This window comes from Euwallacea fornicatus, chromosome 22 (genome assembly GCF_040115645.1).
Source record: "Euwallacea fornicatus isolate EFF26 chromosome 22, ASM4011564v1, whole genome shotgun sequence".
In the NCBI taxonomy this organism is placed as follows: Eukaryota; Metazoa; Arthropoda; class Insecta; order Coleoptera; family Curculionidae; genus Euwallacea; species Euwallacea fornicatus.
This window is the reverse complement of record NC_089562.1, coordinates 3,397,196-3,415,096: the sequence shown is the minus strand read 5'-3', so window position 1 is coordinate 3,415,096 and position 17,901 is coordinate 3,397,196. Positions and strand designations below refer to the sequence as shown.

Here is a 17,901-nt window from a genome sequence, read left to right as displayed (position 1 = left end):
ACACAATCACTTAAAAAAATAATTATATTTTCAATTTGTTTTTAGAATTTATCAATTTTAAACAAATTTATACTGTCTTAAAATATACAATTGTAACAAAGGACTGAAACCATGGAATATGTCTTCATTTCCAGCAAATCACTAAGGCCAGCAATGACTTGGCTACATAAAAACACTCGTATGTGAATTCTATTGCATTAATTCTCAACTAGGAACAATAGTTATTTGCTTAAAATAAAGCGTTTAAAATTTTGATTCTTAAGCGCGTACACGCAAAAGCACGCAGTAACTAGCTCTCTTTCAGACTCTGCACTTCGTAGATTCTTAATTGCTTCATAAACACGTTCTATGAGATTCATCCTATCGATTTTTTTATGTGTACATATAAATAAATTTCATCTTTGAAATAATTTAAAAAATATTCTGCATTGATAAGTATAAAATCAAATAATATATCCATTCACTTAACAAATTAAAATATACAAAACGATGTTTCTAGAAAACTCAGTAAAGAAATATAGAATCTCCATGTTTCCACCTAAATTTCAAATAAAAGGGGCAATAAGGATATTAACTGTTGTTAAGTTTTAAAAATGAACTTGACTACAAACCCAGACAATAAATCAATTATTGTAGGGAGTTTTTCTTCAATCTCGGTAATAATTCACTATAAAACACCGACTTATCTTATTGAGAACAAAATTATCACCAATTGGACATAATAATAATAATAAGTAGCTATAATATTAGATGGTACTTTTTGCAATTTCTGTATATTTAGAGAAAGAGAGAGAAAGGGAGAAAAAAAAATATATATATATATATAGAGAGAGAGAGAGAGAGAGAGAGAGAGAGAAATGCGTATACAACGTTCTTATAAATGTATTAATTCCTCCCTTAAATATACATAGTAACAATTATATATAGTATGTGCGCGAAAACGTCCTCTTATGGGCGCCTTGGCACAGTTTTAATATCCATCGGTTTGCGTAAGGTGACAATAAGGGACTTTTAGGCAAGTAAGTGTTCAATTTTAAACACCTTTAGATAAAAAATGGTTCGAAAAATATCTTATTTGAAGCTGAGTGTCAGGTGCTTAAATTTGCTTTTTTAGGTATCATACAGGGGAGTTCATAAGCAGAACAAAATTTTTACATTCAGCCTTGATTGATTCCTACATATCATTTTTACTGTAGGTACAATGAAAAGATTAATTTCAATGCAATTAAAATTATAGTAAATTATGAAAAAATCGGTTAGAGAATTGGCAATATGGCATAACTGAAATTGGTCAACATGCTAATATAGAACTCTGCCACCTTACCCGCTCAATTTTGGATTTAGTCTGATTTTTGTAAAAATCAAATACAACCAGTGTAAATTTGTGTTTTGTAATTTTAATACTTACGTCATTATCATTGTACCTGCTTCTACGTTAACGGTAAAGATTCATCACTTAAACTATTTCTCCCAAAAAATAAATAATCTACACAACTTACCTGCTTGTAAAACACGCGTTTTATAAATTCTTAAATAAAAAAATAATAAACCGTTTTAAAAACCTATCTATCAATATCAGCAATATTCATCAATAATTTTCTTTATCTAAATATACATATTTATAGCTTCACAACTATCTTATTAGTCCCTTAAAAAAGTTACTAAATATAAAAATCCTCCTTTATTAAATATAAGTATTGAGGAAAGGCTGGAATTACAGAAATAAAAACATCATCATTTAGGCTACGATTTTGATTTAAGTTGAGTGTTTCACACTATAATAATTTAACTTACGAATGAAGACACTGCATAGCCTGTATAGGATAGAGGTTACTTATTATGAGGTGTAACCCCAGAAGGCGGGAAACACCACGGTCGCTCGAAAGTCACTTTAAGGCGCTAAACTTATTTTATTATCACATTTATGTTGAAATTTCTTAAACAGTTTCGACCCGAATTTGAACTTGCACTAACTATCCCGGTTGCCTTTAGAGTGCCACCGACGAGGCCACGGCAATGGCCAGTCAAATTGCCGCGGTACCGGACCCCCCACGTTGCCTTCGAAGTAAAGGAAGAGGGCAAACCACCATGAGCGGCTCAGAAGGTTATTTGATGAGAATTGCTGGAATTTCAAAAGAAACTGATTGCTAATTCGGATATCCAACAATTGCGGCCTGAATGTGCCAACATGGCCGTCTAATGCCATGCGCCTCTAACATATTACAACACGTCATAATAAAACGAGCGCTGGAGACGTCGACCATATTGTTACATTGAAGCGGTTATCCGAATATGCCATTACACATTTGTTTCATGCTGTCAAGTTACTCATGAATTATATCCAAAATTACTTGGTCACAATCTAACACTACGAACTTACTTTTAAATTTGCATTATTAGCTAAAGTATGGTATATCCAGAATATCCTAGTGGTAACATAATATGCAATTATGACGTCCACGGTGTAATGGCCGTGAGACAATTGGAGCATTATGACTCCAATCACGCCCAGCACAAAGTACAACCAATGCACCATCCGCAGAAGATATAATTTCTTGGGCGTGTCTGAAAAATAACCGAAAATACAACTTTTTTTCTTAATTATCGGTTATCAAAGCAACCAAATCAAGTGTTTACTATTCTTTAGTTATTAAAGATTTTTAATCTAAAATTCATTGAGAGTTATATGTATAACTATTTTCCTAAATGTTTTAAACTCACGACATTTAGAACTGTTAAAGTAATCAAAAGAAAATACTTACATTCGGATACAACAAGGTAACTAAACACTAAAATAACAGTGTGTCCACTGTAAATAAAATCTCCACAGAACGTGTGCTTTCCATTCACTGACAATCCGAAGCCGCTCATCAAATGCAGTACCCGCTTGACTATCAATCGAGCAGAAGTGGTATTCGACTTAGGCGAGCACACGTACGTCTCACTTGAAAGTGGCAAGACAGTGACATACATCGTTATCGCTCTGTACATATAGAGCAACGACATTATGAGAAAGATCCTCCTGAAGACTATGAACCTGCAAATCAATCAATGTAAACTCGGTTCATTTTCTGAAAGCAAAAATCTACCTATGCTTATGAAAGACCATTGCAATCATGCAGGAATTTATGCAGAAAATGATTATGTATTCGGACACACTGAGTGCCCAGTCGTAGGGTGGCACATTGGCCAGGAAAACGTCCGGAAGGGGCCCGTGTTTTGCTCTGTCGGGGACTTTATCATGGACCAGGCTCAGGGATGTCAAAGTTAAGATGAAGTTGAAGCACATTATGATAAATGCTGAAATTAAAAAACGTGGGGATTTTCAAATATCAGCCAATGATAAAGGTAATTTTTGAATTACAATGTGGCAACAATTTTAGGTTTAATAGAGCAATATTATACATTTGCTTTTGTCGAGTAGACCACACACCTTATTTTTGCCTTTAATTTGTTAAGTCATGCTGCCAATGTTACGTAGTCACCGAATTTTCCAAGTCAATTCCCGACAGGAAACATTGTTGCATCAAAGTTTATAGGAACTCCAAATTAAATCTTGCACATCGGGTGTTTTAAAATTGAAGTGATAAAAGTCTGTATAAATGTAAGTCCCGAAATGCTTAGATTTCAAGTCACAGGAAGAAGTTTCACATATTTAAGGTTTATTTTCTATGGCTGTTACAGTTTGTAAGATATTTTGCGATGGTCATGCTTGCAAGCTTAGATATAGAGGCAGCAACTTAAACGAACTAAACCATTTTTTTAGTAAAAACCTCCCTAAAACACTTTTTAAATTAAATTATTGTTAATTATATCTCATATTTTTGTCCCCTAAATTTTGAATTACTCTGTATCTTCGATTTCACTGCACACCGTATGTTGTGACTACTCACCTAAAAGGGTTTTCCATCGTTCCTGCGGAAATCGGGGCTCTTCTCTGGAAGGGGGAATGTCGATTTTTATGTCACCGTTACGACTGGCGTCCTTTTCCATTATATCATCCTCATCTGCGTAGTACTCGGCTCCAGTGGCGCCGTGAGCATTATGGGCCCAATGATCGTTGCCCTTAGGATTTGGTAGCAATGGTTGACGTTGATACAAATCTCCTAAACAACGAACCAAGTTGTACCGACTGACGTAAATGAGTAAAACTTTAACCAAACAATTTAAAAAATAAATAATTTTTCAAGGTCACATTTTACTGGCCACGATAACAGTCCTTTAATTATACTTGAGGATAAGCATTTGGCCTTGTTTACCGTCAAATTCACTCCTGAAACCGGTCACCATCTTGCAAAATATACTATATCTATTTGGTACTGCTCAGCAATGATTCACCCAACACGATGTACTTTCACCAGTACCAATTAGCGCAAAACGTCAGTTTTCAACGTAGAAACGCAGATATCTATTAACAAATGCAATAGTTCTGCAAATATGATTTCATTTCGACTGTCAGACATTTGAAGATGCAATGGTAATAAAAAAATATATCTTTTATGACAGGGTAGCAGAGGTAGTTACTACATCATCCATGATAATGTTATCGTGGTAAGATAAATATTTTTAGGTATATGAAAATTAAATGAGAGCAACTGACTTTGCTTAATAATTTCAATATTATTGTATACCTATTTGAACCTCAAAAGAACCAGTAGAAACACATGCAGGATCAGAAACACTTTACGCAAAACTGAAATGAAAATAAGTATGTGTGTGCCAACACACAACGCGAAAATGTTAAAGAACAGCGTTTTGTTTGGCTAGTGATAAAATATACCTGTTGGAATTAACGAAGCACATGACAATGTTATCAGAATAAATGTGGCCACTACATAGGAAAGAAAACGAACTTAAACGTGGATAACAATAGATTTCAGTTGCATAACATTGGTTCCATATCGTAGTTTATAATATTTTCTGAGATTGTCAAATCAAAAACGCCGTGTGTACTTAAGTTCCGTAATTACCGAGGGATGTTAAATACACATAAAGGTAATTATAATTTTATTTGCACGTTTATCGAGTAAATACGATTAAAAATATCGGTAATTCAACGATACAAACATTGTCCCAGTACAATGTAATAATTCATTACGAAATCAAACATTAGATTCCTGCATTAAGCAGATGAACTTTAGGTCTTTACGAATGATAAATAAACAAAAATAATTATCGTGAAAGCTTCAAAAATGATCGTAATCATAATAATGCAATGAAAATTCTTATCGCCATGTTTTCTACGTGATTGGAAATTTGTGAGTGAATGCAAAATCAAAAAATCTTTCAAATTGAGGTTTTTTAAAAAAATTAACGAGAGAAATAAATTTTATGGCAAACTAAGACCCAGTGATTCAAAACTTAATAGGTAATTTTGTTTAGGAGATAATTTAAGCAGAAACCAAATTTCTTAGGTTTCTGCTTATATCACCTTCGGCATTTATTTAAATTCTCATTAGGATAGAATTTGATGAATTTTCACTATTTATCACTAGTGCTCACCTTGAGTCATTTTTGTGCCACTAGAGGTATTGGCGGTTGCGTCCTCGTCGTCTAGGGGTGGCAGCAACGACGATCGAGGACCGTTTACGCCGTGATGGCTATGGGGGTGTCCGTCGGGAGTGGGATGTATGCTGCCATAATCCACGAATTTGGGCTCCAAGACCATTCTGCACGAAAAAATCGCATGTTAGTAGGTATTTCTGAGTATTCAAACAATAAAAATTTCCATGTCGTTCACAGACATATTGTCAAGACTCAGATAAACAGAAACACTTTTACCCAAACGAATTAGATTTTTATCGCAGAATCTACAACAGCAATCAAAATAAACTCTTGTTAAGTATTTCATAGTAATTACGCTCGCTATTCCAGAAAAACATCGTTATCGAATGGGTGGGCGTTTTAATGACTGTCTGAATAAATAGCAGAGAATGTAAATTTCCATATTCCAAAAAAGATGAAATTCTAATAGTTGAGTCATTAAAAAAAATTAATTGTACTTATACGTAATTTGATAAATGTATAAATTAGAACATGCGCAACACGACGTGCGTGGACCTATTGTCTTCCCCCGCCGTTCTAATCTGAACTAACTTGAACACACTTAAAATCATTTTAATCTTATGGTTTTTGGTGTAATTAACTTAAATACAGGATTATAATACAAAATCCAGTTGATCCGTCAAACTACCAAAGCGGGAGATAAAGCATTAAACTTTCAATAAACTGAACTCTCAATAGGCCTATTACAAAGCATCTGGCAACATGCCATGTATCGCCCGTCTTGGAACTAAATTAATCTTAGGCCTAGACATCGCAAACCACTTGTTAGATTAGCTGAGGGACCAGCACACTTAATAAGGAAATTCATTGCGATGACTGCTACTTTCTCTGTTAATTTTCAACTAAAACTAGATTTAAATAACGGGCATGAAGTTGTCATGCGATGATACAACAATTTTTCCGACCTTGATTAGAATTAACAATGAAATCAATACAACTAAAGTGATATTGACTGGTTTTTTGATACCATGCTTGTAGATAGTTTCTGTCTGTTACCATTTAAACACAATAAAAATTACCCATATTCAATCATTAAAGTTGAATTAAATTGCACACATTAACGTCGACTTAACAAAAAATATTGACGTCAGGGAGATGAATACAGCGTCCAGTGAGATTGAACGATTTTAATTTTATCTGATTCTCCATAGCAACGTAACACATTTTGAAATAGAAATTATTTTTAAATAAACAAAATAAACGGAAGAACAAACCAAAGTTACGAAATAGGGAGAATTGTAAAAAAACATAATTTATACACTATATGAGCAACTGATCAAAGATCATTTTAGGGATTAAGAAAAACTCCAGGCTGAAAGTAGTATTTACTGTTTAGTTACGGGTGGGATGAAAACGCTTGTTAACGTTTTGGTCGCAGACCTATCACTATCTTCAGATCCTAAGAAAAAATTATTACAAAAAACGAGAACAGCTAAGTAAAATGCATGCATGGTGAATACGTAAAATATGTGAAACACTATGAAATTAGCTTCCCAATCGCAGACTCCCAATTCAATCATTCAGTCATATCAATTGTGTACCGTTCATTTATTGTCAAATGAAAGAGTCATGAATCATGAATTAATGATTTATTTGATATTGAAGAGGTATTTCATGGTTTCACACATTTTAGACATTTAACTTCCACACCCTTTACTCAAGCGCAAATTTTCGTTTTACTAATAATTTTTGCCAGGTTCTGAACGCTGGAACAGAACAGTCACGGCAACGTGTGCAAAGGTTTCCACCCAAGCCCTCACTAAGGGATAAATGTCATTCGTAGTTAGGCATTAGAGAGGGGTAAAAAACATAGTATACGCCCTACCTGAGGAACTTATCAAAGAACATTTTAATGGTGGTGTTCAAGCCAAAATTCGTTTTCGGATATTAGTAAATTCTGCTCGGACGAATATATCGAAATAACCGTTCGTGAACACGTCGAAACTTAAACACAAGATCGGTTCTAACATTGAAATCTGATTTTAAACAAGTGGAGAACATCAAGACATATAACTAAAGTCACAACTACTGGCAAACCGCCAACAACACGACAATATCAATCAACTAAACGACAAAGACCTTACCACATCCGCATACTGGTTTATCCGACATTTTCTCGTATCAATTATACACACTACGAGCGTCTTCGGCTTAAGCAGGAAGCAAATTACCCCCAGCTTTCCACGATGAATACAAACTAGTGACTTGCATGCTCCCAGTCAAAGAGTTTGTGTCAAAACTATTACTACATCGTTCAGCTTTTAAGCATGGTCAACAACATATTTTAATTTTAAACCGAACTAACAGCGATGTTTCCCTGACGATTTCGACCATGGCACTAGTATTTTGGTGGTGGTCAAGCACACCGTCTACGATTAACCGGGCTAATGTCCGTTCGATATTAAATGATGGTTGTTGTTCGAGTTAATGTAAAACAAATGATTGTTGAATAAGCTGCTCAACAAAATGCTAACGTGGGCTATTCAAATACTATTAATACTCTTGATAAGGGCGCTTATTAAATGATTTATTGCGGCCATCATTGCATTTATGGAATATGATAAATGGGTACTCCTAATCTGTAGTATGTAAGCGATCCAGGAGGACCAGTGTATAATGATCATTAAAATGATTTTATGTTACACTATTGAAAAAAACTGTACATGTTAGCCAATTATTTGAAATTTCAATTATTCAACCTTGTAAGGAGAACTCGAAGACCTTGGCCATGATCGTAGATTACTACAGTTGTAGGTTGAGATGGAAAAATCCTCTGTACCGGCGATGATCGCACGGGTATGTAACGTTAATTCCGATGATATGACCAAATATATTTCCACGCCACTTAAATAGTCAAGCTGTATTTTTTTCTTTTATTTAATTTGGAAATAACGCCTCGCACACAAGTAACGGTTGCTGCGGAGGTGGAAATGTTAACAAGGGTTTCCGTTCGAGCTCCTAGTAAATGCTCAATGTATTCTCAGGTAGTTGAGAATTCGATGATCGAATATAAGATATGCCCTCTTGAAGGTTACATACATATTTTTTCTTTTAGTTCTTTCAGTTACCAGAAACTACTTACTACATGGACCGATTGCATAATAGAAATTGTGACTGAAACTCTTTTTATGAAAAATTTAAAAGAACAATTCCTACGTATGTATGTATCCTTCACAACCACAATCCTGATCAAAAACACAAACATAAAAGATTTATTTAGTGTGTCCAACTAAAAAACATCATGCATTTGCTACACATTTCTAATCACTCAGACTACACACAAACATGCACGTGAGTGCTTTAATTAGAAATTTACAATTGTATTGTTAGTGTAACTGTGTGTTATTGAGCTCTATTTTTAGGGACTCCTGGGATTTATGAGGCACAGTTTCGATTTGATTATATCTAAGATTAAGTTTAACGTTTGAGTAAATACTAAGTGGTCCCAATTCCAATTAATTCTACAGGCGGTTCCGTAACCGGGTGCAGATACTTAAAAAATGACTTGAGGAATTAATAAAACATATACCTATGTAGCGTGCACATCTATAGTCTAAATATAGGCAGTTCGATTATTACTGGAACCTTCAAGAAAGATATTTAAATTTTATAAATTTAAAGGTTTTTCATATTCTTTAATACGTTTAACGCTTCCAAGAAATGCATCTAAAATTCATTGAAAAAATATACAGATTTGCAACAGCGAAAATATGAATCTAGTGATTGAGTATGTTGGAACTAGGAAAATTATATATCGGTGTCAAAAGTACATAAAATACATGTTGTCCCATTGATGAAGCACATAACAATCTTCTACTTGATTAAAATCTATTTCATACCTGAAGAACAAAATTTCAAAGAGAGAATTCCAGTAAATCAAGTGCCCCCCACTGAATTTTAAGTGAATTTACAAAATTTGAAACAGTTTATTTCCATTTTTTCTAGTTTTCAAATATATAATTTTAGAAAATTATAGAGATACTCTGGGGAAAGGAGCTTGGTTATGGGAATGAAAATTGAACACTCCTTTGTAATGAATAACCTTTTTCCATGAATTTATGGAATCTCAAACAAAATGATAATAGATAGCTGAAATCTGACAGCATCTTTTCCTATTTAATGGCGCGACTATTTCAGGGTTAACTTAATCCATTTTGAAAATGCATGATGAAATTTATCATATATTATTAGTGATAAAAATTTTATCCCTTCTATAACTTAAATCTGTTAAAAGAAATCTATGAAATGTACCAATAATATATTGCGTGTCCCACGAAAGAAAATTTATTTTAGAACTGCTATCAATACAAAAAAATACCAATATTACAGAACTATTTCTTTTTTTTCGTTCGATTGCCATTGAAATGTCAAAAAATAAAATTCATAGTCAAATTTGGTTTAAAATAAAGATCAAAAGTTGACAGATTGTATGAATCAAAACTGAATAAACATAAACAATATGTAATATATGTCTCTTAATAATGATACTCTTAAAATTGGAAACAAAATTTGAAACTTTGTTGTGAAAAAATCAAACAGCCTCCTAGTTAATTTTTTAATAGTCTATAGGTCATTTTACACATAAGATAATTTCTATAAAAATGAAATAATGGCTCTTTATTAGTTTGAATGGAAATTATTTTTTAGGTAAAGTAGCCAAGACTTTGATCTATTAGCCCATTTTTCTAATACTTAACAGGAACTGGAATAAATTATTGGCACTACTGGTAAAATAACAGCTTAAATGGCAGATCTTTAGAAAGTTGTTATTTTAAGTAGGTACTTATACAATTCATAAAATATATAGTTACTTTTAATTACAGAGATATATGTACTTTTACCTTAAAGACTTTAAAATTACAGTGAACTAATGGCTCAAAAAATGCTAAAACAGGCAGATACTCACCTTTCAAAGCACAGCGCTAGGTAATCATAGCTGCTCAACTTGATATCCAACTATGTACTTCTTGGAAGTTTAAGACCTATTAGGACTTCAGGCACAAAGTCATAACACACCTTAAACTTCTTAGATTTTTCCTACGACTATTTGTATTCATCTTCATTATGTACTTCTTGGATGGTCAATGATCAAATCTATTTAAGGACACAGGAGTTTGAGACAGATTTCCCTTTCTGTGTGGCGTGGTAAATATTGTCATATCAGAAATTGAAAGTCATGGTCCCATTCAATTATTGAGGTATTTTTAGATTTCTAGACATCATGTAGCTATCTCTCACCACAGGGATAACTTTCTTTTCTTGTGAAACAATAAATTGGGAACTAAATTAGATAATTAGGAACTCTGTTGCAATCGTAGTTAAATTCCACCACTTCTTGTGACACACTTAACATGAACCTGAGGAGTTAATTTGTTAAAGTTAAAACTAGTGTTATGATGTACTAAATGAAAGTTAAATTAAGTCATTACGTGTTAACTCGTTTTGTTGTAATTAATAACATAGATGCAATAGTTAATTTCTTTTTAAACTCAATTAATTACCAAAATCTGCTACTAAAATAGTCCCAATACACAAACAATCAAACAACGCACCAAGAACAGAGGAAACGAGAAGACTGACACTGACAAGGAGAGGAGGATAACAACAGGGAAGAGATAGAAAGACAGAGACAGATAATCCCTTCTCTTATCCCATCCGTTAGTTTCGTTGATGAGTTGACGCTTAGTTTTGGTAAGAAAACTTAAACAACTGAGACATAAAAAGAAATTTGCATAGTCCAGAGAGAGATAGTTATTATTTACACAAATATTCACGCTGACCGGTACGCAAACCGAACGTAAATCTTTGTAATAATCAACATCGTCATAAGTCAATAGTTGGTGTATAATTGTAGTTCGAGTTGTAGGCCACCGGCAATACGCTGCTGTATAAAGTTGGTTGCTCATGCTTTGAAATCAATGACCGGCTCGCGGGAACGTATAAATTTTCCTATCGCTATTATTAACTTACTCGCCATCAACTTCAGTCTCCTGCAATTTTTCGCTATTATTGTTTTCTTCGGGCACGTCATCGATATACTTCAAAGTTTCTAAATTCAACTTCACCGGAATATCCCTTATCCGATCTGAACCCGTTCCAAAACCTAAACCGTTATCGAGAATCACCCCAGAACTGAGTCTTTTGTTTACTTTTCTGGAAGCAGCACTCGCCATAGTTTAAATCTTAATTAACGAAAACTAAATCATGTTCTAAACACCAAAAGCACCGTAAAGGTAGGAATTAACCAATTTCCTTGTTTTCGTGTATTGTCGAGAATGAATAAATTGTTGAATTAAGGTGATTAATGCGGATGTATAGGTATTTCAAAATTCTCTCAGCTGACTTAAAGCGACGTTAAAAGTTTAGGTACTAATTGATGCTGCATTCGCACTCTCCTACTTAAATAATATTTACATAAAATGTCGGCTAATAAAATTTTAACCGTATAATCTTGGTTTATGCTATTATACTGGAAAATGTAAATATCCACTATACTTTATTATTCTAACGATAAGATAAAATTTCGGTCTATGTGTTAGCATATTTACATCCTGAATCAATTTCACCTTATCTCTCACATCTTAATCGAACTGAGCTTTTCCCAAAAACTTAAAGGAGGTATGGAAAGTACTTGAGATAGTTATGGTTGTTATGAAACTTGGCATCAATTCCGCAAAATTTTAAAATCTAAGAATAAAACACGATGGATCTTACTGTACATCTATTGCAATAATTAAGTTTATTAGAAACGGTGAGAGTTTTTGATTTTTGGCAAGAGAACCTACAATTTGCTTACAAAAACTTAAAGTGTTGGAATACACAGACAAGAACCGCATTTCACTTGTGACATTTTAACCAAGGGCCATTAAATAACTATTGGCTGAGCTCGTACAGAATCAGCCTCTACTTGATTGAAATGTTACCAATTTGAGCAAAATTCACGCAAAATATATTAACTTCCCCTGCAGTCTTTGAGTTACATCATTTGGGGCCAATGCACTGTCATCATCCTCATGTCACACTTTCTTCTTTCCTATGTATGCCTATGACTCATGCTTTTTTACTGTGATCTGTGTGTAGGTCAACCACGGTACAAAACGCACATCAGAGCATAAATCTGGTTGTTACAAGTACTGATGAGAATGTTGTTACAAGCAAATCTTACAATGTAAATATTTGGATATCTTAAGATGTTATAACAGTAATTGCTTAGGCTCACTTTTGGTCACCGAAATAAACTAAGCGACATTGGGTTCTTTCTAGCTTTAAGAGTGTTGTTTTTTGACAATTGATTCAAATTAAAAAAATGCCGTTCGACATTGAGGGTTAGGTCAGGTTAGTCTTAGAAATGCAGTACTTGAATGACCTTACATCCATTTAAAGACACTTTCAAAAACGCGAAATTGGCTAACAAAAAGACCCGGTATTTCGCAAACTATACCCTTTGCTCCAACAAAAGAAAAAATTAATTCCGGATCGTTGGCGACATGTATAATTATCAAAATGATAAAATAAATATCATCTCGACCAATTTTGCGTATTTTCTTTGTTCATTTCTGAGAAATTAACCCTTTTTACATGTAAATACAAACAACCACACAACATTGCTTAAAATCTGCTTAAGTGATGTTAAGCTCTACTCCAGATCTAATTTAATTTTGCTAAACTAAACTATTTCTCGTTAGTTCACGTTAAGTAATTTTGGTGATGTTTCAGTTAAATTTATCATGTTGATTTCTTCGAAAATCTGTCCTACTGAATTAAAATGTACCTACTCGTGCTTTCCTATCCAGCATAAAAGATTAACTAGTTTCAGGCTAATTGATTACAGCATTGAGAACTTTATCGAGCTTTTGCTTTTTTATGGAGATTAGTTAGAAACATTCCGATAGAATTACCTTCTTGGTAAAGATAACTGGGATTTTAAACCAAATGGTGAAAAAGCTGATCGTAAGCTTAGCAGCAGCACAACTCCATGGCAATGGAGGAACGCAGCTCAATTTTAATTTAAACACAGGCTTTATTCTCTCGCTAAACTTAGTCGAAGATCCATCAATAATTTGGCATTTGGATTTAAATTTTGCGGTGGTTAAGCATCAGCGCTCCATAACATTATTTGGTAGTTGACTAAATCTATGCTATTAAGCAAATGGGGCGGTTAGGATATCTACTAAATAAACTAGTAAGTAACGATTAAGGTCAGCTATAAGCGCATTTACGAACTAGGAACTATTTTTAACTGCCGTTCACGTTCGCGACCTTCACACCGTGCAACATCAACTTTAAGTTGCGTCAAAACAAAACAATGCACACTAATCACCTTAATACTAATGGCTAACCGAACTACCGGTCCTGATGATGTTTGTCCGAAACACGCACTATCGAGAGTACCGAGGGGAGTACCGAGCGTCCGAAACTGCGGCCACTAACTGGCCGGCGCTTATTGAAAATGGTGTAGTTAGTCACAAAATTAGAATAAATAATACTTGTGAATCACTTATGCTCACTCCTATATCACTGGAGCAATTTATTGGGTGAGGTAATTTTACCACGGATTTTGCGATCTTTGTGGGCGCCGACAGTGTTTTGAAACGCGTCCACGAAGGAGGCCGTACCCGAGTGGTACTTTCGAATCGTCCGATATTTTTTGGTCTGCTGAATTACATCATTGCATCTCCCGCAGTTTGTGCGTTAATGGAAGGTGATGTTGATTGACCTACAATTTGGTTTAGTATGTGGTCTCAGGTTGAAGATTGTTAAACGACAAGTGGAATTTGCTTCTTATTCAGATTTTCAGTTCACGCTCAATTCAAGTCCAAAATAACTCATAAAATTCATATTGAAAACGTGTTCTGATTCATTTTTATCTTACTCGAAAACCATTATTTTTTTTAGGTAAATAATCTCAGGGCAGGGCTGAACAGGGTGACTGACAGGTGACCGAGGCCAATAAACATTTCATTGGGATTCAGATGTTTTTTTCTTGCCAGTACCAAATTCACATTCACATCATCATTTTATACCTCATCTTAAAAAATTAATTACATAAGTACCATTTCCACAGGAATTGCATGTTTTAATATTTTTAAAAATCTGTATATGTGCTTTTTACTACATATGCAACGTAAATATACATAGAGGGGGTTTTATGTAAGAGAGTTAAGTTTTAATGCCCCAAATTAAGAGACAATAATTTTCCCAATATTTTTTGCGCTTGAAGACTGTTAAAAGCTATAGAAAAGTGTATTAAGGAGATCTCTCATGTGATTGATTGTAAAGTCGTAACATTCGATAATATGCACATGAAGGTATTTCGAAATTCTCCTTTTTATAGCCTTGTTTATTTCTCTATTTATTTCTGGTTTCTGTGAGCTTCATCGTTAAAAATAATATAGTATGGTAGATACCTACTTATTGTTCAAAATAACTCCATACTTATACAGAGAGGCGAACATATTTTATATTTATATCACGCTTTCGACTTCGTTTCAAATTCAGAACTTTCAATTCAGCCCTTGTTCCAGTTTTACTGATGCCAAACACTCAAAGCAAAAGTTTCCACTTTGTAATTTACATGGGGGAAGGCACTGTAATATGCAAGATTTCAAAGTGTTTAAATATTGATTTGCTCCTGAAATTTGCAATGTCGTATTTGGAAGTAAGGCTTTTATCCATCTACAAGAGAGAAGGTGTTTCATAAATTGAATAATGCTCAACAATAAAGTTCAGTTGGATTGTAAATTAACACTACGTACTGTAGGTATCAGCTATGCCGAGTTTGAATCAAAACACATAATACGAAGGGTGAGAAAACATGCATATTCAACTTATAAAGCTGTTAGCGAAGGTCAGTTTTACATAATATCACAGTCCGATCTACTGGACGTCTCATAGGGTACGTCTGATGTCGGGAAAATTACATTAAATCTTCGAAATTAACGTGAAACTCAAATGAGATTTTCCAAAAGACCTTGAAATATGGTTCGTTATTACACGAAAATCTCTGCGAAGATTGCTAACAAATTTTGGGGAAACAAGTGATTGAAATATGTATTAATCATCCATGAATTTATAAACAATGTGTACAATTAATGATAACTCATTGATTTCACTTATCGATAATTATTGAGTTATTAAAATGATCTCTCTCATATTATTACTTCTTTTTAGCAACTTAACAAAGGAGCTTTTTACTTTCGGTGACCCTTAAACCATTGATAATATGCATATCGATGCACCTGTTCCCATGAAGAATATGAGAAAGTGCAATTACTGCAAAACTAAATAACCGTATTCGGTGTTACTTAAATTGTCACAAACATTCGCGTTTGAAATACTCATATTGCGAAATTTGTGCAATTGTAATAGCACAGAAAATGATAGTGGTACTTGATCAACAACCGGTACTACACTATTATAGAACTGAATTCGCGATTTCACCCAACAGAAAGTAAAGCATAGTGATAAACTATTTTAGGAATTTTTACTCAAATTTTTACATTCTGGACATTTTTTTTATATAATTGCGTTTTTCTAGAAAAATAATTTTATATAAGCACTTGCGAAAATTAAAAAATTATCAATAAAATCATTCCAAATCGATGTTTAAAAATTCAAAGACAATTTTTATGTTTAAAATTTTTCAACTGTGATTTTCTGAAACTGTGCTTATGAGCTAAAACCAGTGATACTTGCTACGTAACATATAACCATTCTTTTCTATCACACGCGCTTAAATGAAGATAAAACATTGACGGCCCGCAACTTGATTCATAGTCTACTTTAGTGTGTTGAGTAATAGGATCAATGCAGCAGCTCTCGTCTTTGTCTTAGAACATAGATGAATAGAATAATAATGGAATAAAAAAAGATGGACATGATACGGGGTAGATGGGGCTAAATATAATTTGATAACATTTGCCCAGCAGTGGCAAATTAGAGATTTAACACCAAAAGCAGTAAATTTTTTTGTAAAGGGTTTCGTACGTTGAATTTAATTCTTTCTCTATTTGCATCCTTCTTTTCTTTTACATTTAACTTCGATTTATCCGTTCGGATACTTTTCTTTCATTAAGATAATCCACTTAGTGTGCATTCGAAACATTCGAGTTATCGAAATTGTAAAATTTGTCGTCTTCTGGGAGCTCAATTATAAATTGCTTTAGTTTGAACTATATAACGCAAATAGTAAAACGTGGTTTTTTAAGGATATAGTGAAAGTCATAATCTGTTTAAAAAATCATTGTTCATACATAGATCTTTAATTCAATTTGCTCTTGATTATTTGAATTATTCGTGTCTCACTTGTTATCCTATCTATACGAGTATAATCTAAATGCTATTATCAAAGCATAAACTTTGATATCTATAAACAACTGTCCATTCCTAAATAAGATTTGAAGTTTAAACTTGCAGTTTGGTCTTAGGAAGTTAGAAATATGGAATTTCCAGTATGTTTTCCTAAAAAAATAGTGGCGTAGTACAAGAAAGCTTATTATAGCAAAAGTGAATCTTGTATGAAAAATTTCATGAAAACCTTAAGAACATGGCAAGAACTAACACTGTATTGTAAATTTGACAAGTAAAAGTTTGATGCTCTGTCCGTCGGAAAAGTAAGTATTCCTTTGTGTATGTTCATACCGATGTTTTGCAATAATAAATTTTAGCTATCATTTTCTTCACCTATAAAAGATTGCAGGGCTGATTGCTCGATAGGGGATGACGCAGGATGGGGAGGGTGCTTATGGGAGTGATACTGATTGATGAGTCAGTAAAAACCGAGGCAATTACAGTTGCTTATGCATGGGAATCTCACAATGTTGTTGCTAACTCAATTTCCTGTATAAAATTAAACCATGATTAATTTGAACTACTATATATTTACATACTGATAATGCTGATTCTCATATAAATTTAGTTTATGATCGAGGCTATTAAGGCAAGTAAAACGATGATTTTCACAAAATTTTCAATCCATTTGTTCATTATAAACCACTCTCTTATTTTCTTAAATTCCTCTGCGTTCACTGAGAATTTTAGCTACTTAACATGTGTTTCTTTCTATTTGCGTCTCGTCACAACACCACTGATAAAACATTAACAGAGAAATATATTTTTATTGTGTTGGCGTGAAATATATACATTTATAAACATTCGCCTCAATATGGAGCCTACAAGGTTATCGGTAAAAATATTATCGGGAATTGTTCTTAAATGCGTTTTTGCAATAGATATTGTATGCATAAATAATGTTTCAGAATAAATATGCAGAAAATAGGAAGTATCCATTTCATTTTGGGCTTTATAAAATGATTAGAAATCGTGGTTATTCGTTGT

General features: G+C 33.5%; 1 protein-coding gene across 12 annotated transcripts in view; it reads right to left on the bottom strand.

The window, feature by feature from the left end:
- Window positions 1–6: 6 nt before the first annotated feature.
- LOC136346297 (phosphatidylcholine:ceramide cholinephosphotransferase 2-like) overlaps window positions 7–17,901 on the bottom strand; it is a 36,581-nt gene continuing 18,686 nt past the window's right edge. For 4 of the 12 annotated variants that reach the window (XM_066295335.1, XM_066295339.1, XM_066295338.1 and 1 more), the window contains 6 exons: window positions 5,503–5,669; window positions 3,894–4,106; window positions 3,090–3,300; window positions 2,763–3,037; window positions 2,381–2,565; window positions 7–2,122 (listed from right to left, as the gene is read on the bottom strand). In XM_066295335.1, coding sequence (XP_066151432.1) covers window positions 1,970–2,122; window positions 2,381–2,565; window positions 2,763–3,037; window positions 3,090–3,300; window positions 3,894–4,106; window positions 5,503–5,669 — 1,204 coding nt within the window. In that variant the 3' untranslated portion in view covers window positions 7–1,969. The other 8 variants (XM_066295337.1, XM_066295345.1, XM_066295343.1 and 5 more) reach the window with 8 other exon arrangements.